Source organism: Xenopus laevis, chromosome 1L, assembly GCF_017654675.1.
Source record: "Xenopus laevis strain J_2021 chromosome 1L, Xenopus_laevis_v10.1, whole genome shotgun sequence".
Taxonomy (NCBI): domain Eukaryota; kingdom Metazoa; phylum Chordata; class Amphibia; order Anura; family Pipidae; genus Xenopus; species Xenopus laevis.
In genome coordinates this window covers 146,917,913-146,941,689 of record NC_054371.1, presented here as the reverse complement: position 1 = coordinate 146,941,689, position 23,777 = coordinate 146,917,913, and the positions used below count along the sequence as shown (strand labels likewise).

Here is a 23,777-nt window from a genome sequence, read left to right as displayed (position 1 = left end):
AGCATAAGAGCCTTACAAGCTGCTGCTCCTTTCATCTCGCTATTGGCCACTCGCTGTCAGCCCCACACAGTATTGGGTAACGTAAAGGGGGACGGAGAAGAGACCTTGTGAGGAATGTACTATGGTATTTCTCTACCCAGCAGTCCAATCATGTGAGCGAGTGCCTTAATTGTGTGTGAAGGTAGAAACACAACAGAGTATTGTGCAGGAGTCTGGTAAAGTACTAAACTTTCTATCATCCATATGTTATTAAACTACAACTCCCAGAATCCCTTAGGATTATCAAGTTTCGGGACATACTAAGCGTTACTATAGCTATAGGAGGTTTTACTGCAGTGAGATTGCGAAAGTGTTGTTGATAGCATACGCTCCATATAGTTAGTTATGTAAAACCCACGATAGCTCTTCAAGTGAATACAGCGCTGCATTTGTTTTCAAAGAGTAATCTCCGCCACCCCTCCCCGTCGACCTTAGGTAGGTACATTCCACCATTCAAGCGCGAGCATCAGTTTACTCCGATGGGGACATCAGGGGCTGGTTTGTTGGAGGGCGGGGACAAATTCTTCGCGAGCGCGCCATCTTCAGAGGCCCGTCCGTCACGTGACTTTGGCGGAATCCCATCCCTCAGCTGCGGTTTGTTTTGTTACTCCACCTCCTCCTCCCATCAGTCCCCGCCCCATCCCCTTTCTGCGGCGTATTTTTTTCTAAATGGACACACACAGAGTGAGCCTTAACCCTCTCAGTGCTGGAATTTAGCACAAGAGATCGAAGTTGCAGCAGTTTAAAAATCAGCATACCCATCACAAACACTAAAATATGTTGGGCTTAAAGTAGTCCACAATCTGTGCAACCCGATTCACTTCATTTTTTGTCTGTGAGATGATTTGGTTTATGGCAGATGTATTTCTGAAGGGATATTTGTATATTTGTAGTGCTAAAATACCATAATTTCATATTTTACACATTTTATAAAAAATAAACTGACAATGCTGGTTGTAAATATGTTGCACACACGATAAACCACAACATATTTGCAACCAGTGTTGTCAGTTCATTTTATGTGTAAAATATGACATTTTCTAATTCAACCCTAAATATATACAAATGTCCCTTCAGAAATATATCTGCTATAAAAGAAATCATCACACAGACAAAAATGAAATTATTTAGTAGCCACACATAATTCATAATTAATTAAAAAGTGTTTTTGAGGCCCCCTGCAACTGTTCCCCATTGCCCTGGACACTGGTTAGTGCAGTGATCCACAGTTACCAGTGGTTGTTGCAGCTAGAGATTGGTTCCAGTTGTCTACAGTGTTAACCATTACATTCAGTAAAGCTGGCCATAGATGTTGAGATTTTTAAAAGATCAGATCCTGATCGTGAGACCAATATCTTCTCAGAACGATCGTACGAATTTACCATCAACTAAAAAGACCAATTTGGCAGGAAAACAAAGGGGAGCTGCCTGCTTGGCCCTGCAAACATAGAGAGATTGCACTGGGGCCGACAAAGATTTTTTGACCTGGCCGATCAATTTCCCGACAGATGTTGGCCGAAAAATCGTAAGATGTACGATCGTTCGAATACCACTAACCGCACGATAATTTCGAAGGATTGGTCGGACTTCCCTAAAATCGGTCGTTCGGCAAGAAGAATCGTCGCGTCTATGGGGACCTTTAGAGTAGATTTGAGGTTTCACAGGGACTGACTAGCCATGCATATTCTAACTGTGTGATTGGGCAGGATGGGTAGAAAGTTGCAGAATAGATCATTGCTCCTAAATACTTACATTTTAATTGCTCAACTCAAATTTAGACTCTTTATATACAGTATATGATTGTTATTTATCTTGCAGCATTTTGTAGAAGGTCAGTTATTATGCTGGACAACTTAAATGTACACAGTGTAATTTTAGCACTACCTGCTATCTTCTGACCTCTGAACTTCCACTGTAACTATCACGTCACATTGCCAGGCCTGGGTCTCTACCAGGCCACAGGCTTTACCTTTATAAGACTGTATTTGGCAGGGTGTGGGATAAAACAGACTTTATGTGGCTTTTTATGTAAACTAGGACCATGCCAGCAACTGCCCTGCATCTCTGTTTGAAGTGTTCACCAACCAAAGTGAAAGAGCCACAGATTGTCTAAAGTTTGCTACTTGCTAGGAACCCTTAGCAAACAGTCAGCAAGCAGCATTTACTCGTCTAATTGGTTACAATGGGTTACAAGATTCGAGAAATGGTAAACTTACTTACATTAACCTAGGTTTACTATATAACTTAAAATATCAGGGACACATCTAATAAATGTATGTTACAGGTCTGCAGGTCAGTGGAGCCCTTTTAGCTGGAGTTTGTAGCTGTGTCCCAGAATTTTCAAGCATTCCAATAACCCTACATTAGCCCCAAAAGTAATCTATTGAAATCTGTTGTGATCTTGCATTATTTTCACCACCATGCTAGAGCTGGTTTTCCCTGCGCTTTCTACCGACATATGGAAGTCCTGACACGGGTCTACATATGTAGATACTGGCAAATGCCAATGGGCCTTCTGTAAGAGATATATTAACTATGTATTGGGCCTGCAGGGAATTTAGTTCAGTTGAAGTTCTTGTTTATAATCTTTATCCCACAGGAAATTCCATGTGATACCACTCCAATTACTTACATACCTTTATTTTGCAATTTTAGAGCACAGAGTATTTCCTATATGATTCTTAGTGTAGGGGATGGGAACTCTAATATATGGGCACCAGTGGCTTTAAATATACAATAAGGAGGTAAGCAACAACTTGCCAATTCTCATGGAATCAAATTGTGTATAATATGCCACATGCTTGGGCAAATTACATTGATGTGATTTACCAGTCTGCAGTGTTTTAATCCATGACTGCTTTTCTCCACACACCAATGACAAACCATCACCAATCAAGTTGGATCAAAGGCACTTAGAATGGTCAACATGGACCCCTCCAATAAGGCTATTGTTGGTCAGTTTTACCACATTTGGGTACAATTGCTGCTGGACTGAATATAATTACTGTAAAGTGACTCTAACTGCATGGATCCACTGTAGGTTAAACCTGATGGCTAGTTGTGTTGGAACTTCACATTTATATCTCATATCAAACTTTTTTTGTATCAATCCAAACACTGGGCACCTGGGATGGAAATACATACTCTAAATAAGCATGTCAAGTTTTCATCAGCATTCCGGCTGTTATCAAACTACTCTTTATCTCTCAACACAACTATGTGTACCTGTTTGAAGCTGTAGTCGCACAACACTAAGAGGGATGGACTTTGGACTTGCTTATCTGAGCTACAACTATGTTACTAACTGTGGAATTATGGAACACTCCATCACTTGTTAATGTAAAATCTTGTCAACCTGTACCATATTGTGATGCCAGAAGTAAAACAGCAATATATACTAAGGGCATCAATCATTTACATTTCCTACATATTTCCAGGGTGATTCCTTGGGTGGAAAAACACCCCATCAGATAAAAAGGTCTTGATTGAATCAGACATTTTGAAGGGAACAAAACATTACCAGAAGCATTTTCATTCTTTACAAGAGGAATGTCAGAAAAAAAGCCAAATCTGGCACTATTCCGTACTTCTTCCAGCATTCTGACAAGGCTTGTGTGCGACTTTGGGAATTCAAATTGGACCTCCCAGCATTTGTTTCAGCTTGGGGCCAAGGTGCCTCTGTAAAGGATCTGTTTTATTTTAATAGAACTTTTTCTCCTCTTGGAATTTTCTGAAGCTCTGCTCAGCAGGACAAACCCTTATTCAGCAACTGCTTGATGGGAGCAAAATATAAATTAAAAAAGGGCTTCCATATATGATTCTCAACAATAGAGGAAGCAGATGCTGCAACTGTTGAAGGGGGAACACTGACAAGTATGTAGCTGCAGTATACGTTTATGAGAAATATTTTAAAGGTTTAGAAAGGTTCTATAATGATTATGCTGTAGGATCCAGTAACCTCTAGTTATCCTATTGAGCACGAGTGGGTCAAAGCTGCAGCCCTCCAGCTGTTATACTGCACTTTTCAGCAATTTTGACAATCATGGAATATACTGGGAGTTGTGGCCAACCTCTGCTGGAAGGGTAGCAGGCTGGGGATCTGTAGAACGTGATCTTCAATTTGAGCTGAGGGAAAGCAAAGAAGAGGCAGAAAGAGGGGAAGAAATGAGGAGAAGAAGTTGCTAATGGCTGGATTGCATGCGAGAGGAGAGGGCTGGATCACTTTAAGGCTCCCCCTGAAGCAGGGAGATGCACACACAAGGCTTTGCATGCCTGGGTGGTCTCTCTACTTTGGTGAGCTGTTGCTAAGCAGCTAATAATAGTCATGTTTGTTGAGTAATTTCTGCCCTTCTCTAGCCAATAAGAAAGCAGGAATCCAAGCCATCTGACAGCCCCCGGGGGTGGGTCTCTTTGGATTCTCTCCTCCTTTCCTCTTTCTCCAAATGGAGAGAGCCAGTTTTTTCCTCCCCCTTCCTCCTAAATCTCATCTATTGAAGCAAGGAAAGAGCGAGGGAGAGAGAGAGAGAGAGAGAGAGAGAGAACACAGGCAGCCGAGCGAGTCTTCTAGGGCCCCCGCACTCATTGCTGTTTGGATAAGCCATGATCCGGAGAGCCAGGCGCACTGTTTGCTCCCAGGGGAGGACACCCAGTTAGTGAGAGGAGAAGCGGCACGTTAGGCTTTACCTTCCTGCTGTCCCCTCACATCACGGAGGACTGCACGCACTGAGGGACAAGCTCGGCTCTGCAGGCGGAGGGTGCATGCTCCGTCCCGCTCTCTTTCCTCTTGGTCCTGCACTTTGCATGCGAGTGTGAAGCGCCTCATGGTGTGACCCGAGCTCGCACGCTCTCGTCTTACACACACACGCACACACACACACTCCGGGACCCCTTTCTGAATGCGGGAAGCTGCAGAGACCCCCGGATCGCGAAATGTGGGGATGGAAGGCGCAAAGTTTCACTCGCCGCCCGCCTCCTCCTTCTCGCCTGCAGCAGCATGAAGCAGAGCCCGCCGAGGATTGTGCCAGCCAAGGAAGAACAAGAAGCTGCCAGTGCCTGTCCTATTTGGAGCAGCTAAACCTCGGGGGGATCACGGAGCGCCAACCCCTGGGGGAAAGCAACGGCCCCGAGCCGGACACAACATGGCCTCGACTGCCTATACCGCCGAACTGGGTGGCAGTGGGGAGGCAGCTGCCCAGCCGAGGGTAGTCAGGAGGAGAGGAAGGAGCAGGATAGTAGCGCCGCCTGACCACGACTATCTGCAGCGGCCGAGCTACTGCGATGCCAATTTCGCCCTTCAGCAGATATCAGAGGTGAATCATGGTGCATGTTTGGGGGATGCCCTTGCACGCTCCTAATCCTGTGTCACTTTGCTTTGGGGAGGGATCTTCGTCATGTGAGAGCAGTGACAGTCAGGGATGCTGCAAGTTGTAGTTTAGCAACAGCTGGAGAGCCACTGCTTGAGTGGGTTAATGTGGATACTCCATCGGTCATTTTACTTTTTTACTCGTTGTTTCCATGGAGAGTGTGTAGGTGCATGACCCTAGTTACACTTTGTGATGTACAGAGAGCCTGTGCCCTCACACTGCCCCTCTCCTCTTACTTCCCAGCAGCAGAGCATACAATGTAGCTCCCAATAGTCTACGTTTTTCTAATAGATTCAACGTGAAATGCTCTGCAAACTTATGCACTCACACTCTGCTGTGATGTGCTGTCCATCTGTTTTGTATTTACCTATTGGGGGTCCTGCGGTGCATTTCACACACCCCTCATTGGTGTGAGCTGTTGATTACCCCTTGACAGAAGGCCCAGGGAAAGTTGAAACCCACTGGGGGTAGTACACAAACCTACATAAGTTATACTTCAGGCATGAATTCTCCTTGCAGGAGACCAGTTAAAGGCTGATTGCTTGCCTGGGATAAAGCATTTTTGCATCTATGTTTGGCAGTGAACTCCACTGTCACCTCAGGTCCTTGTTTGGATGTACAGCTGGAATATATAACCTTTTGTCTGCCAATAGTTGGCGAGCCGCAACTCTCGGCATCACCCAACAACTGGTGGTGGAGTTGTTTAACTAAATTTGGCATGGGTGCAGGTTGAATCCCTGATGTATATACACGGAGAAGTATTACATTGTATGATGTCCTGCTTTATATTGTTTTCTGTGTTCCTGGTCCATGGTAATACCTTGCGTGCCCCTGTCTGTTTTTTAACTCTGCCCCTCATCCTGCTTATTTTCCTTCTCCCAAGCTGGAGAATGAGAGGCAAGAAAGACCATGTGGCTGCCCTCTTCCGTTCACAGATACTGATGTTTCTGCTGGCTGCTGTGTTTCCTCATTCAGATCACACAGCGTCTCCAAACACTTTGGAAATTACTACAGTCGTGCTCCCTGCAGCATGTGGATTTTTACTCTTCTGCTGCATGTTTGGAAACACTGCTGAGCTGAAAGTCTCTTTGTGTGCTGAAAATGAATCTTTCCATGTACCAGGGCTAATTTGGCTCAGATCTGGTATTATTTAAATAACTCCCAAGTTATGAACCAATGTAGTAAGCTTGCTGAAATGTGATTTTTATATAACTATGATCAGTGCAGCACTGCTAACTCTATGTTGCTTTCATTTGAATGTATTGTGCTGTCAGATTTGAGATCTCATGCAAGCTTTAGGCCCTGCTATTCTAGTTTTTACTACAATGCATTAACCAACACTTGACAGGTTGCTGGATATTGCAGTTCTACCAGCACCCTATACCAGTCCATATGCATTCTATGTTTGTAGGGAGCCTCAAAGGTTTCTGACTAAAATGATGGTATTATACCCACATGAGTTAATTATATCCCTATCAGAGTACATTTCTTTAAACTGGCTAAGGCCTACAGTTTGACAATTAGCCATTTTTATTTTATTCTAGCACACTAAAGGGATTGTTCAACTTTAAATTAACATTTACTATGATGTTGTAGAGAGTGAGATTGTGAGACAATTTGCAATGGGTTTTCATTTTTTATTATTTGTGTTTTTTGAGTTGTTTAGATTTTTATTCTGCAATCTGGTTGCTTGGGTTCAAATTGCCCTAGCAACCAGGCATTGATTTGAATAAAAGACTGGAACATGTATAGGAGAAGGCCTGAATTGAAAGATGATTAATAAAAAAGTAGCAACAGCAATACATTTGTAGCCTTAAAATGCATTTGTTTTTAGAGGGGTCAGTGATCCCCATATGAAAGCTGAAATGAAGGCCAGTTCAAAAGTTGCTTTGAATTAGCTTTTCTATACAATTTGCAATGGGTTTTTATTATTTGTGGTTTTTGAGTTGTTTAGATTTTTATTCTGCAGCTCTCCAGGTTGCAATTTCAGCAATCTGGTTGCTTGGGTTCAAATTGCCCTAGCAACCAGGCATTGATTTGAATAAAAGACTGGAACATGTATAGGAGAAGGCCTGAATAGAAAAATGATTAATAAAAAAGTATCAATAGCAATACATTTGTAGCCTTAAATGCATTTGTTTTTAGAGGGGGTCAGTGATCCCCATATGAAAGCTGAAATGAAGGCCAGTTCAAAAGTTGCTTTGAATTAGCTTTTCTATGACATACTAAAAGTACATTTAAAGGTGAACGACCCCTTTAAGTTTATTTTATATGAAGTATATGCTGTGTTTTTTCCTGTCTTTTTGTGATGGTATAATGTCTTTTTTTTCATGTTTCAGGGGAAGGCTACGGGAAGAAAAGCTCCATTGTTTCTAAGAGCATTCTTTCAAAGACAATTGTTTAAACTTGGTTGTTACATACAAAAAAACTGCGGAAAATTTCTAGTTGTGGGCCTTTTGATATTTGGTGCTTTTGCTGTGGGATTAAGAGCAGCTAATTTAGAGACCAATGTGGAAGAACTGTGGGTTGAAGGTAAGGAACCAACTCTATTTCATTTATTTTTGTTCATGAGTTTGGCTATAGTACAGTCACCTCCCCTGTTGCCTTTCCTGGTAGGGGTGAAAAAAAATGTGGGGGAAACTTCTTGTTTTCTTGGTATGATGTTTCTCTGCTGTGATATGTGTTCTGATTTGATTAGCCACATACAGGGACATATCAACAGGTTTTTCGCCAGCAAGTTTTTGTTCCAGCAAGCAGGGATGTAATGCAGTGTGTGATTTACAGTGCACATATTTAGTCAGTAACCTTAGTCTTTTGGTGAGTGTAGGCCCCCAGCAGGAGGACATGTACATTGCAGGCTGCTAGGCCCTGTGTGTGTGTGGTCCTGTTTTGGACAGAATTCAAGTTTTTTTTTCCCCTTCTCTGCTCTAGGGGGGAGGGGAACCTGGTGCATATGTCTGAAGGTAAAGCAAGGGTGGTGGTGCATGAGAAAAAAAAAGTATTTAAAGCAGTGGCTGGAATGTATGTGTACAAAGAAGTTTTATGTATTTTTTTTTATTTTTTTTTAAAGGCTACCTTGCTTACTAAATGTAATCTTTTAAGCAAATGCAGTGGTCATCTGTATTCCAGTAAACATTCTGAACATTGTATAAGTTTGCATTTTGCTTATGTAATACAACTCCCAGAGTACTTGGGTGCTTGGAATTTGGTCTAAGGAACACACAAATACTGGTGTATGGCTCTATCCAAAAACAAAATCAATAAATAAAAAGTCTAGAAATAAAGAAACTGAAAAAGTGAATGAAAGAAATAGTAAAGCTAATGAAATGGATTCTCACCAAGGCAACCCCCAGTCTAAAGGTTGCCAATCAATTTTTCCAGTATGCAAAAAATCCAGATGGAGTCAGGCCCATTTCCATGTAAAGCAGTAGCTCAAGTCTTGATAAGTTAAAAAGGCTTTATGAGTAAGTGCCTACACAGGCACAAAACGCGTTAGGCCTATGCATGTCCTAATAAAGCCTTTTTAACTTATCAAGACTTGAGCTAATGCTTTACTTGCAGTAATTGAAGTGTCAAAAGTGTCTTTTTTCACCTTCTGAAGCAGCCCTGGAAAGGGGGGGGGGGTCGCCAACCCTGTAAACTGTTCTAAATGGATACATTTAGTTGATACATTTCTTATTTTTGTGAGCAGAATCCTTGAGTTTCATTAGAGGCAGCTGTTAGAATTGATACAATAGTTGCTAATATTCCAGAGATGCTGCTGAGAAATGTATCAACTCAATTTTGCAAAGTTGTAACAGTTTAGAATCTGCACCTGAATTACTGAGCTGCCAGACCAAACACCACAGACAGGGACATTCAACTTTAAACTTAGATTTTGGAAAAACAGTAAAAAAATAAATAATGGAAAGTAATTGGAAAAAGTCTTTATTTCTGGGGAACAATCTAAAAACAACTGGATTTAAAAAAGTGTTTGGAAGGTGAACAACTCCTTTAACCCTTTAAGTGCCACAGAACGTAGAATCTACGTTCTGTGGATCAAAGGACCAAAGTGCCACAGATCGTAGATTCTACGTTCTGCAGCACTTCCGGGTTTGCGAGCGGAGGAGCGGCTGTTAGAGCCGCTCGCTCCGCTCCTTCACGATCCCCTGCCCCTAGACAACGAGCAGAGCAGGGGATCGTGTGGCCCCTGGGGCGCGATCGCCCAGGGGCCCCAAAGCAGCAGCAGGGACGCGTTTCCTATGCGTCCTGCTGCTGCCTGCGCTGCACTTCCGCCCAGCTCCGCCCCCACATGGCTGATGACTTTTGGAGCTGCAGATCTGCTGCGTGGAGCCCTCTCTCATCGATCTGAGGCATCTACCCCAGGTAAGTGTAACATTTGCACACACAAAAACACACAAACACACCAACACACACTTATTACAGTAATATACACTTACATTCACACTTACACACACTCACACATAGATTTTTGGGGATTGGGGGGGTCACACACACTCACAGCACCCATGTACACTTGCACACGCGCACACGCGCAAATAACATGCAATTTACCCGTTGTGCACACGCATATGTACATATATGGCTTTGTGGCTTTTTTTTTTTTTTTTCTTATCGCATCGTCTCTTTTTGGGCTAAAAAAATGTTTTATTGCCGTTCCGAATAGCGTATTCGCTAACCGTACTGTGCAATAGCATTTGTATGATATTTTGGTGGTTATATTGCAATTTTGGGTATTTTGGTGCATTTTTAGCCATTTTATTGAATTTTTAGCCATTTTATTGCATTTTCAGCTCTGCATTTGTGTTGTTCACTTGTTTCTGTCCGTATAATCAATTTGGCCCAGCTAAAATATTCAAACGGTAATTCTGGTGGCCGATTACACTAGTGTGAAAAAAAAAAGCATTGATTTTTGTGGTTTTATTAGTTTTTGGTGATTTATTTGCATTTCACACTGTTCTGTGTTATTTTGTTTTGCCTATGTAAATTTTATCTACTATATATCCATTTGTGGGTCTCTGTGCGCCACATAGTTTGGTATATCTATGCATATTGGGCATCAAAGTGTTCAGTAGACCCCTGTCGTTCATATTTAGGATGTTTTATGCTGATACGTTACGAAATGTGGGGCACATAATGGGGTAAAATTCAAGCTTTGTGACGATTTTCAGAAATTTGATAAAAACCGTTATGTTCAGCATTGCTTTGCAGTTTGGCAGTTTGCAGTAGAAACACTTATTTACCCATTTTGGATTCGTCAGAATGTGTACTTTCTGAAAATATATGGTTTTCTGGGGTCTCTGTACTGTTAGGGGGGTCTAATGTCGCATATTACACACACCAGGTGCTTATATTGCAGCAGCCAGCGCGTCAGCTGTGAAAATGTCTATACATATTGTCATTTGGGGGTCTCTGTGCGCCACATACTTTGGTATATCTATGCATATTGGGCATCAAAGTGTTCAGTAGACCCCTGGCGCTCATATTTAGGATGTTTTATGCTGATAAGCTACGAAATGTGGGGCATATAATGGGGTAAAATTCAAGCTTTGTGACGATTTTCAGAAATTTGATAAAAACCGTTATGTTCAGCATTGCTTTGCAGTTTGGCAGTTTGCAGTAGAAACACTTATTTACCCATATTGGATTCGTCAAAATGTGTACTTTCTGAAAATATATGGTTTTCTGGGGTCTCTGTGCTGTTAGGTGGTCTAATGTCGCATAATACACACACCGGGTGCTTATATTGCAGCAGCCAGCGCGTCAGCCGTGAAAATGTCTATACATATTGTCATTTGGGAGTCTCTGTGCGCCACATAGTTTGGTATATCTATGCATATTGGGCATCAAAGTGTTCAGTAGACCCCATGCGCTCATATTTAGGATGTTTTATGCTGATAAGTTACGAAATGTGGGGCATATAATGGGGTAAAATTCAAGCTTTGTGACGATGTTCAGAAATTTGATAAAAACCGTTACGTTCAGCATTGCTTTGCAGTTTGACAGTTTGCAGTAGGAACACATATTTACCCATATTGGATTCGTCAAAATGTGTACTTTCTGAAAATATATGGTTTTCTGGGGTCTCTGTACTGTTAGGGGGGTCTAATGTCGCATATTACACACACCGGGTGCTTATATTGCAGCAGCCAGCGCGCGTCAGCCGTGAAAATGTATACACTATTGTCATTTGGGGGTCTCTGTGCGCCACATAGTTTGGTATATCTATGCATATTGGGCATCAAAGTGTTTAGTAGACCCCTGGCGTTCATATTCAGGATGTTTTAGGCTGATAAGTTACGAAATGTGGGGCATATAATGGGGTAAAATTCAAGCTTTGTGACGATTTTCAGAAATTTGATAAAAACCGTTATGTTCAGCATTGCTTTGCAGTTTGGCAGTTTGCAGTAGAAACGCTTATTTACCCATATTGGATTCGTCAGAATGTGTACTTTCTGAAAATATATGGTTTTCTGGGGTCTCTGTACTGTTAGGTGGTCTAATGTCGCATAATACACACACTGGGTGGTTATATTGCAGCAGCCAGCGAGTCAGTCGTGAAAATGTCTATACATATTGTCATTTGGGGGTCTCTGTGCCCCACATAGTTTGGTATATCTATGCACATTGGGCATCAAACTGTTTAGTAGACCCCTATGTTTATATTTAGGATGCTTTATGCTGGTAATGATACATGGACAATACGATGCTGGAAAGTTGAAGCTTTGAGGCAATTTTCAGAATATTTTACCAAAACCGACAAATTTGGCAAAGCCTTGTGACTCAGTAGTTTGGGGCAGAAAGGCATGGGTACCCATTTTAGATTCTGTATAATGTGTACTTTCCAAAGATATATGGGTTTGGGGGGTAAACATATATTTCTGTGTTTTTACCCCACAAAATGCAGTCAATGTGTTGATTTTTCATTAGCTGAAGTTACCCACAGGACTATTTGTATGCGCTAACTTCATTTTGGGGCCTCTAACTGCCATATACTTTGGTAAACCTATGCACAGTGGGCACCAAACTGTTTGGAGGACCCCTGGCAATCATATTTAGGGTGTTTTTTTTTGGTGCGTAACGATACATGGGTGATATGGTGCTGAGAAGATGAAGCTTTGAGGCAATTTTCAGATATTTCACCAAAACCGACAATTGTGGGAAAGCCTTGCGACTCAGTAGTTTGGAGCAGAAAGGCATGGGTACCCATTTTAGATTCTGTAGAATGTGTACTTTCCAAAAATATATGGGTTTGGGGGGTAAACATATATTTCTGTGTTTTTACCCCACAAAAATGCAGTCAATGTGTTGATTTTTCATTAGATGAAGTTACCCACAGGACTATTTGTATGCGCTAACTTCATTTTGAGGCCTCTAAATGCCAGATACTTTGGTAAACCTATGAACAATGGCCACCAAACTGTTTGGAGGAACCTTGGCAATCATATTTAGGGTGCTTTTTCTTGGTGCGTAACGATACATGGGTGATATGGGGCTGAGAAGTTGAAGCTTTGAGGCAATTTTCAGATATTTCACCAAAACCGACAATTGTGGGAAGGCCTTGCGACTCAGTAGTTTGGAGCAGAAAGGCATGGGTACCCATTTTAGATTCGGTAGAATGTGTACTTTCCAAAAATATATGGGTTTTGGGGGGTAAACATATATTTCTGTGTTTTTACCCCACAAAAATGCAGTCAATGTGTTGATTTTTCATTAGCTGAAGTTACTCACGGGACTGTTTGTATGCGCTAACTTCATTTTGGGGCCTCTAAATGCCAGATACTTTGGTAAACTTATGAACAATGGCCACCAAAATGTTCAGAGGAACCCTGGCAATCATATTTAGGGTGCTTTTTCTTAGTACGTAATGATACATGGGTGATATGGTGCTGGGAAGTTGAAGCTTTGAGGCAATTTTCAGATATTTCACCAAAACCGACAATTTGGGAAAGCCTTGCGACTCAGTAGTTTGGAGCAGAAAGGCATGGGTACCCATTTTAGATTCTGTAGAATGTGTTCTTTCCAAAAATATATGGGTTTGGGGGGTAAACATATATTTCTGTGTTTTTACCCCACAAAAAATGCAGTCAATGTTTTGATTTCTCAGTAGCTGAAGTAAAGTCCTGAACAATTTGGATGCGCTAACTTCATATTTGTGTCTCTAAATGCCAGATACTTTGGTAAACCTATGCATAATGGGTATCAAACTGTTCAGTGGACCCCTGGCAATCATATTTCAGGTGCTTTTTCTTGGTACGTAATATAGTTTGGGATATGCGGAGCAGCAAAATAAAACCTTTGAAATGATTTTTCAAAATTTTGAATTTTATTTTGAAAAACCGCTATGTTCAGACAAGCTTTTCTGTTTGGTAGTTGGGAGTAGAGAGACATAGCTACCCATTTTGTAATCGGCAGAATGTGTACTTTTCAAAAATGTATGGTTTTCTGGGGTAAACCTATGGTTTCAGGATTTTTTGCCTTGGAATCTAAAGCATGCCGTTTTCTGCCTTAGTGCTTTCAAAATTCAGTAATATACTGCCGGGAGTTTTTGCTGTACAGAAATCCTAAATCTCCCTAAAACTATACATATCTGGTATTGGCACGTTCGAGAGACATAAGGCTTTCCAAATACGTTGGATTTTCATCTGTAAAATGAAATATTTTTCTGGTATAAATTGATATACGATGAAAAATGGTAATTTTTCATTTTTTTTTGTTATTTAGCACTATAAATTTTTTTGCACAGGTGGAAATACATGAAAACTCAGGCAGATTTAGAAAGCTCAGTTTCTACCGAAAAAAACAATGTATAATTTTCCTAGGTAAACTATAGGTTTCCCCTCAGAAAATGCCCCTAAAGTGAGAGAGCACAAAATGCTTAAAAACGGCTGGCATTTCGCGTAACCAAAATGTGAAATTCTGCTGGCACTTAAAGGGTTAAGGGCAAACTTGGAAATGCAGTATATCCGTTTGTTGTGGCTGAAGAGTTACTAAAGAGTGCCTACTTGTACATGTCTGGTTATTCGTTCAAGGGATACAGTTGTATTTTGCTATAGATTACATTTTAATATGTAAAGTAATATGGCAGTTGGTTATTATGGATGAGTTATTGATGTAGTTGACCTTTAAATGGCTGCTTGTTGGTTTATAAAAATTATGGATCCAACGAATCCAGGATTCGGTTTGGGATTTGGCCAAGATTCGGCTGAACCGAATCCAAATCCAAAGAGTCACCTCACAATGAAGTCAAATTTTTTAAAATCTTTTTACTTGTTTTTACACTCTTTCTTCTTCAATTCCCTAATTTACATATGCAAATTAGGGTCGGATTTGGCCGAACTTTTCACAAAGGATTCAGGATTTGGCCAAATCCTAAAATAGTGGATTTGGTGTATCCCTAAAGAAAATATGCAAATACTATTTTGGCAGCCATTGATTGAAATTGCATGGGGCAGATTCATCAAAATGCATGTTTAACACAGAAAAACTTACTCACTTTCTTCTATTCAATCCTATTGGATTTTTAGAATCGTATTTCTCAGTGGGTAAAAAGTTCACCATTTGATAAATACACTACTGTGGTAAATTTTGATAAATTTGCCCCTTTAGTGTTTGCTTGACTAATATGGCAACAAATTGTTAAAGGGGTTGTTCACCTTTAAATTAACTTATGATTATGAGAATAATATTCTGATACAATTTGCAATTGGTTTTCATTTTTTTATTTGTGGTTTTTGAGTTTTTTAGCTTTTTGTTCAGCAGCTCTCCAGGTTGCAGTTTCAGCAATCTGGTTGCTTAGGGTCCAAATTACCCTAGCAACCATGCATTGATTTGAATAAGAGACTGAAATATGAATAGGAGAGGGCTTGAAAAGAAAGATGAATAATAGAAAATGGCATTAACAATATATTTGTAGACTCAAGATGGGATAATGACCTTTTGAAAGCTGGAAAGAGTCAGAAGAAGATTGCAAATAATTAAAAAAAGAAAGGACAACCAACTGAAAATTTGTTATACTTTCTATATTCCATTCTATAACATACTAAAAGCTAACTTAAAGGTGACCCACCCCTCCAAATTTTATATCTAACCAAAAGAGTAACACTTCTGGAATGTTTCTTTAACCTAGTTTGGACATAGGTGCAAGAGTTAGTGATAATTACATTTGTTTGGTTTAGGTCTGATGAGTCCTTTGGAAGTTCTGAGTATCTTTAGGGCAGAGACACGCGGTCAGATTCGGGGAGATAAATCCCCTCTTCTTCGGGGTTGCCCGAAGTTGCCTCACGAGGAAACTTCAGAAAATGAAGTGCTCCGAGTGCCATCCCGCTGGCGATTTACATTTTAGCCGGCAGGAAGGCAATTCGTAGAGATTAGTCACCCGTAGAAGAGGAGATTTGTCGTCGGGCGACTAATCTCCCCGAATCTGACCGTGTGTCTCTGCCCTTACAGACCAAATATGCTGTCTTGCTTTGGTCATGCCCAAATCTCATTCATTAGATTAGAAGGTAGTAATTCCATCAGCCTTATTGCTTGCATGTACACCTTGAGCCAGTGGAACTAAAGAAGTTGGCTTTTATATAGGAGCTTCAGAAGAAGCAGTTGTAGCTTCCAGTGAACACATTGGCAATATTGACTGTCTCGTGTATTTCTTTTTTTTTTATACAGTATCATAAATGTATGGTGCTGTTCTTGACTGAGCTGTTGCTACTTTACCTCGCCAGTGCATATTTGCCCTTAAGTAATACTGTATTCGTTGACACCATCCATCTTTACTAATGAATTAGTGGAATGAATACAAACTACATTTCATGGATTGTTGGCAGAACTTCAGTAATCGGAAATTTTTAGAAGGAAAGTATTTCCTCTTCATAAATAGGATTGGTTTTCCATGTATGTTCCCTTAAATAGACACTAAGGTATGAAGGCATAGCTTATTCAGTTCTCATAACATTTTTACTTTGCTTGTCTGCATTTACACATCAGAACCATTACATGGCTGATCCCAAATTAGAAATTCTTTGTTTACATCAATGCAGAATCAAGTGGTTCTTGAGAGACAACTCTTTGACAGTACCTCTGCTGGAAACCTTTATTCATGTGCATAAATAAAAAATACACTAAAAGGGAATCCTGTAGGCTTGAGTGTGGCCCTTTTAAGTCATATTTATTGCGTTATATTTATTGATAGTGAAGCAGCTTTTGACAGTGCCATTCTTTGCATGTCAAATCACTACACATATTAGGAGTATGACTTTTCTCCTCAGTTGCCTCTAGCTCAATGTTTTTCCCCCCTCAGACTTGAATGCCAACATCACATCAGCATGTTGAGCAGTCTTCATTGATATGGCTTCTGCTAGTTGTGCACTTGTAGTGTTACATAAAACACTGTTTGCCCAAATAGTAAGTGACTCTTGAGGAAATAAAGGGAATTCAGGGAACACTTTCTGTCTTTAACATTATTAAAAAAAAACAGAGCCCAAACACAACTGGCCTGTATACACATTGATATGAAGAGTCATTTAAACGGTCCCAGGCACAAATGCTACAGTACTAAAAAGGAGCAAAATGGCTACTTAGTGGTCACATACATTTTTTTTTAAATGAGTGCCCTACCTGTACTTTGTAAATGTGCTTGCTAGGCATTAGCTGCTTAGAAAAGTGCCCAGTTACTTTGAAGCAGAGAGGCACTCTGAAGGTATAAAATGCTGTAGGCAGCAGTGCCTGGTGCCAGGACTGAAAATTGCAAGTCCAAGAGCAATTTCTGCCCCTGACTTTGAAGAACAGCAAAAGTGTCAGCACAGTTCTGAGCCTAGTGTTCTGTGTCTTAAACCTAAAAACATATCTGTTTTTACAGTGAAGCTAACCATGAATAAATTCCTACGGTAGTTGCAAATCCAAGTTGTAACTAAAGTAAGTTATAAAATGCCAGGGTCTTTTGGCAGGCTGTTGCCTTCACAATACAAGGCAGTCTTCTCAGCTAGCATGGGACCATTTCTTTCCCTTTTCAAGAATTGTTAAAATGTGGCCTATGTTATCAATTGTTCTGCTGTAGAAATATAGCTGGAGAGTTAAAAGGCGCTGATAACAATCTCCATCTTCTTTACACTCATAGTGCTTATCTCCCTGTCATAAATTGCTGTTGAGCCATGCATTAAAATTATGGAGATAGCTTTGACCAATTTGAGTCATCCATTCATTGCCTACTTAACCCCAGTAATAACCATGGACTTGGACCAGAATGTTTTAACTCTACGTTTTTTGCGCTAGAAGAAAAAAAAAAATGACGGTTTCCAGATGCGTGAATCGACTGATCTGTTTGTTTAGATTATACTGCACAGGCGATGCCTAGATTAGGACTGGCTGGACAAAGCTCAGGGAGATTTGTCTGGTTTCTACAATACCATGTTTATATTTCATTTTGGTTTCTTCCTCAAAGCTGACCTTTCTTTAACCTACTAGATTTGAAGTCAGTAAGGATGCAAACTTGAATTAATTTCAAAATTACTTTTAACTTCCTGAATTGTCTCTCTTGTCTATTTCATTCAGTAAGTTTAGATTCAATTTAAAAATTACACTGCCCAAGCTAAAGGATTTGGGGTTTTTAAAGGTCTATTGCTGTATGATCAGAAACTATTATTGTGGATCATTCATTGCGGTAATTTGTCTTGTATTATTTGTATTGAATAAAATGCTAGCTTCAAATATTTGAAAACAATTGTCTATATCAGAAATGCTTACAGACTAACGTGGGGTCATTTAAAAATTTCCAGGTTCCAACTTTGAGCAATACAGGTTGTATGGGGGGGTTTGTGGATGCACACCTAAGGCCAATTTCAAAAAGTATAATTTCAAAAAGTATAAAGCCCTGTCTAAGTAATTCAAGTAAATATGCCAGTGCATGTAATTTTGAAACAGGGTTTTTTTGTTACAAAGTTATGATCATAATATTGATAAGCCACCATACCACGTCAAGGTAAAACCCCACATGGTGGTCCCTAACTTATTTATCTTTAGTCATAGTAAACAAGGTACATTACCTCTCTGTAGTAGCAATTCTTTGTATAAACATCTCCTGTGCCTTGGTTTCAACTCTGTGCTAGATCCTCCCCCGCCAACTGCTGAGCGGCTTTTAAGAGGGAGAGACTGCCTTAACCAACGCCCATTTTAGAAAAGTAGAAGTCAGGTGTTGTAATTAAAATCCAGGTAGAGTGATATGTGCAGTTGCACAATAGTGTGTATACATGTGTGAAGTGAAATGTGAAGGTATGTATGGTAGTGGTAAGGGAAAGTGTATGTGTATTTGGGAGTATATGTGTAAAAAAGCATAGAATAAAAGAATGTAAAGAAGAAATAAATGAGAGACATAATAAGTGTATGTGTACATAGAGTAGTGTCTAATGGGACGTTGGTTTTTTCGGCTAGACCCTCCCATGCCGCCAGCACTTATGGCTTTTAAGAGAGAGCGATTGCACAAACCAAGGCACAACAAGTGAGGGGGACCACCAAAAGTATAAAGGGGGGGTATGAGGGTGCAATAACCACATGAGCTTAGCCAAAGCTTCAGGCAAATACATCAATATGGGGGGGTTTGTGGATGCACACCTAAGGCCAATTTCAAAAAGTATAATTTCAAAAAGTATAAAGCCCTGTCTAAGTAATTCAAGTAAATATGCCAGTGCATGTAATTTTGAAACAGGGTTTTTTTGTTACAAAGTTATGATCATAATATTGATAAGCCACCATACCACGTCAAGGTAAAACCCCACATGGTGGTCCCTAACTTATTTATCTTTAGTCATAGTAAACAAGGTACATTACCTCTCTGTAGTAGCAATTCTTTGTATAAACATCTCCTGTGCCTTGGTTTCAACTCTGTGCTAGATCCTCCCCCGCCAACTGCTGAGCGGCTTTTAAGAGGGAGAGACTGCCTTAACCAACGCCCATTTTAGAAAAGTAGAAGTCAGGTGTTGTAATTAAATTTTTATTTTTAATTTTAATTACAACACCTGACTTCTACTTTTCTAAAATGGGCGTTGGTTAAGGCAGTCTCTCCCTCTTAAAAGCCGCTCAGCAGGTGGCGGGGGAGGATCTAGCACAGAGTTGAAACCAAGGCACAGGAGATATTTACACAAAGAATTGTTACTACAGAGAGGTAATGTACCTTGTTTACTATGACTAAAGTCAAATAAGTTAGGGACCACCATGTGGGGTTTTACCTTGACGTGGTATGGTGGCTTATCAATATTATGATCATAACTTTGTAACAAAAAAACCCTGTTTTAAAATTACATGCACTGGCATATTTACTCAAATTACTTAGACAGGGCTTTATACTTTTTGAAATTGGCCTTAGGTGTGCATCCACAAACCCCCCCATATTGACATATTTCACCCCTAACTGGTTGAAAAAATATTTTTCTTGCTCTTATAAGTACAGCTTCTATGCTTCAATATTTCACAGCCACTATGCTTTAATATTTATATTTGTTTCTACTGTTAAGAATAAAGAGAATTCCTTTCAAGCTGGGTCCAGCATGAATGAGGCGGTACCAGGGGAGGGAAGCTGGACTGTTCTATTTAATATAGCTGAATTGGTGAACAAATGTCAGCAATATGATATTTCCTGTAATAATTTCCTACAATCCAGAGGCTAAGCACCTTGACTCTTAATGCCCCGCCTATGAAACACCCTCATCAACTCTTCTGTTCTGTTGCTGCCCTTCTCAATGGGTTCCTTCATTGAAGCTTTAAGTATGTGTTCTGATTGCTGCTAAGTCACTTTCCGTTTCATATTGTTAACAATTGTGCCTGTTTCTAATCTAGCCATACAGAAACACTGTGTAAATAAGCAACAACTAACATGCACATTCATAAAGCACCCCCCCCCCATCCTTGCCCAAGGGATTTTGGCCCCCAGCTCAGGAATTCTGACCAAAAAATGCCAGAAGTATTACACAGTCAAGTATTGCAATGTAAACAGTGTTCCTTGCCATGAGAGCAGGGTGGTCCTTTTTCCCCTTGTTTTAAAGGGGTAGAGAGAGAAAAACACAGACGTTTTAGTGTTATTTGTGTTTTAGCTGCATAGTTGTATGCTTGCTTTTCTTAAGATACAGTATGAGAGAACATGGGAATTCATATTTTGGACTGGCATGTGCAAAGGCAAAATGGCTTGGATATTTTTGCTTACTTTGGCTTTCAGGTTTGGAAGTAAGGGGAATTTATATGGTGTGAGAATCATACACCCTGTGTCTTTTACACACTCCATACTTGTATAATGCTTAGACTTGCTAAGCAGTGCTTTCACACTTAGGCACATACATCCCCTGGCACACACGAGAGCTGTATTCCTTTAGCTAGTCAGCCACTGTTCCAGTTTTCTCCTCTGGAGTTACAGGGACAATAGATCATATGAACTAGTTATCTAGTTGTGGCTGTTGGGTAGTGGTTAAAATGCATTTCTGCACCATTTATGGTTAGACACTGTCCCTTCAGCGTCAATACTGACCACTCTTTTAACTGAATTGGCAACTCATTCGCAAATGAAAAGGTTTTCCCTATCTGGAAAACTGAAACAATGGAGTGCATTGTTGGTCCTAGAAGGTGATAAGTCTATTTTGGCCCTCTGCTTGGCCAGACTGGGCAAAGGTCTATTTATGTGGTTACAGTGTATGACAAAATCTATGACCTGAATGATTTGGCTGTGGCCAAGATGCAACCCTCCTAATGAAAATGTCCATCCATATTCATCCATGCATATTGATGGAAAGTTACCCATGACATTAAGGGACAGGGTAGATTTGTCGCCCACAATTTAAAAAGCTCGGCAACAAGGCAATCATCTTTTTTGCAAGCAAAGATTTGAGGCAAGTTTGGCTTCCAAGCGATTTGCATCCCATAGTGCACAATGGTGCTTTCTCCTCCCACATGGGCTGGACGCTCTTCAACAAGATCAATGAAAATATCTGTGTCAAAGAAATGCTTTAAAAAAGGCATTTTCTGCGGCGTGTTGCATGTATCTTCGTATGCTAATGATGAGTGAGCTGGAACAAAGAATGCAGAATTGCCACCCTAGAAATTAGTAATTTACGTCCATTTGTTTTTATGTATGTACGACATGCTGCGCACACAAAAATTTGCATACTATCATGGCTTCTAATCTCCTTGTGTGTTTTGCTGGCACAGATTTTCACTACTTCTGAATATTTTCTAACCACTCTAACACAGCAGCTGCTCTTTGCCGGTCCCCTGCCGATTGACGAGAAAACCTGAAGCGCTACTCTGCATGCTTCTTCCATTCTAGTAAATTTGCATTTTTTTTATGCGATTGGCTGGCACAATTTAGCCAATGGGATCAATGACATGCAAATTAAAGGAGCGCGCACAGTAGTTCTGCATCTGTGGACTTTTTTATCTTCCTGTGGGCAGGGTCTTGTATCGAAAGCAGGGGGTCAATGACGTCCCCTGCTTAACTCTTAACGTTAAAAAAAAATCAAGATTTGAAATTATTTTAATGACACAAGCTGTTGGAATTCATACGGTGAACATCTCTTTCTAAGGCCATTCTGTCTCTTTTAAGTCCCATCTCTATCATTGGAACATTGTATCAGTAGCCGGTTCTCCTCCAGTTCCCACAATATGTTGCATGTTCTGTCTTTTAGAGACCTAAGAAGAGGGCAAAATGGCAGAAGTTTTGAAGCTAATGTAGTAACTGGAGTTTGGCTACAGGATGGGTGTTTTCTGATACATTAGGGGTCACAGGGGCTAAAAAAGGCAATTGTAGCCTTTTTTTCACTTTGCACGCTGTGTCTAGTTTTGCAAATGAATCCTATTGTTTTGTAGTCTTTTAACATGGTAGGTTACTTTTTGGTTCTGTTATAATATGTACTGTTCTTAACAACCTTTCAGTTGGTCTTCATTTTTAAGTTTTTTGTCTTCTGCCTGTTTCTATCTTTCAAATGGGTGTCACTGACCCCGGTTTTTTGAGGCTACAGATTTATTGTTAATTTTTATTGCTTATCTTTCTATTTAGGCCTCCTATTCATATTCCAGTGTCTTATTCAAACTGGTTGCCAGAGTAAATTGGCCCCTAGCAACCAAATAGCTGATGACATTCTAGAATGTACAGCTCTGGAATAAAAAGCTAAATTCAAAAAACCTCCGTAAATAAAAGCCAATTGCAAATCCTTTTAGAATATCAATGTTTACATCACACCAGGGGGCTATTTATCAAAAATATATATGTATATTTTTTTCACAATTCAAGAAAAAAGCCCAGTAGAAATACAAATATACAAGAGAATATTCTTTGTAACCTTAAATCTTAAAGAATAAAATAACGAAAACTCTCAAAAAAAGCTCGCCAAGTAAAAGCTGGCGAGAGTGTATAGAAGTCAATGTGTTCTCTGACAAATGTATTTATTTTCCCAGTTTATTAAAACATTCAAGATTTCCAACCTCATTGAAAATTAATGGGACAATGAGATTCTGACTGGCATGAGACTTTTTTCCCACGAAAAAACATGCATGGGAATATCTTGTCACATTTTTTTTTTAAGCTAGCATTCGAGAAAAAAAGTTGCAAAGGTTTTGTCTGCGTTTTTTTTCCTCTCGTCTGTGTTTTTTGTTTTTTTTCTTCACGAACTCTGATTTTTATAAATCTGCCCCTTAAATGAAAAGGAAAGCTACCAAAGCATTTTATGATCAATAGATCACAATAGCCACAATAGTGCAAGCTAGAACACTATATTTGTTCTGTAGAATGCTGTACCATACCTGAGTAAACAGCTCTAGAAGCTCTCTGTTTGTTTAGGATAGCATCTGCCAAATTAGCTTGGTGTGACATCACTTACTGTCTGAGTCTCTCCCTGCTCACTCATAGCTCTGGGCTCAGATTACAGCAGGAGTAGGAAGAGGTAGAGAGGAGCAAACTGAGCATGCTCAAGCCCGTGCCCTAGAGGTTTAAACTGAAAAAAGAAGTCTGATACAGAAACCTTGTGTACACAAAATAAGGAAAATAATGTGGTGTTTCTTTTGACAGAGGATTCTGAGCTGCATTTCTTTGAGGGTTTACTGGTGTATTTATATAGACCTTTCTGATAAACCTTACTTAGTTTTAACCTTTCCTCTCTTAAAATAGACATGTCATGTGCCCTTTACTAAAAAGCCTAAGTCTACAATTTTGTAAATTCCCAGTTTGGTCACCCAAAAAGTACTGGAACCATTACTGACCTATTTGTGCTAAAGTATAAGATGAGCGTGAAGTGAATGGCAATGGTGCCTACATATTTAGCCACAAAGTTCCTTCGTTACAGGCTGCCCACAGAATGACTATGACTATAATTAAACTTGCCTTTACAGGCACCCATTTTTTATGTG

The 23,777-nt window shown here is 40.1% G+C and overlaps 1 protein-coding gene across 7 annotated transcripts in view; it reads left to right on the top strand.

The window, feature by feature from the left end:
* The window catches only part of ptch1.L (patched 1 L homeolog), a 78,248-nt gene that overhangs the window by 7,533 nt on the left and 46,938 nt on the right, over positions 1 to 23,777 (top strand). For 2 of the 7 annotated variants that reach the window (XR_001935404.2, XM_018259127.2), the window contains exons 1-2: positions 2,693 to 5,348; positions 7,742 to 7,934. Coding sequence is in view for 4 of the 7 variants with exons in the window: in XM_018259127.2 (XP_018114616.1) it covers positions 5,178 to 5,348; positions 7,742 to 7,934 (364 nt within the window). In the remaining 3 variants the exon portion in view is untranslated. Of the gene's footprint in view, positions 1 to 78; positions 216 to 2,680; positions 5,349 to 7,741; positions 7,935 to 19,521; positions 19,555 to 23,777 lie in introns of those variants that run through there. The other 5 variants (XM_041564528.1, XM_041564545.1, XM_041564552.1 and 2 more) reach the window with 5 other exon arrangements.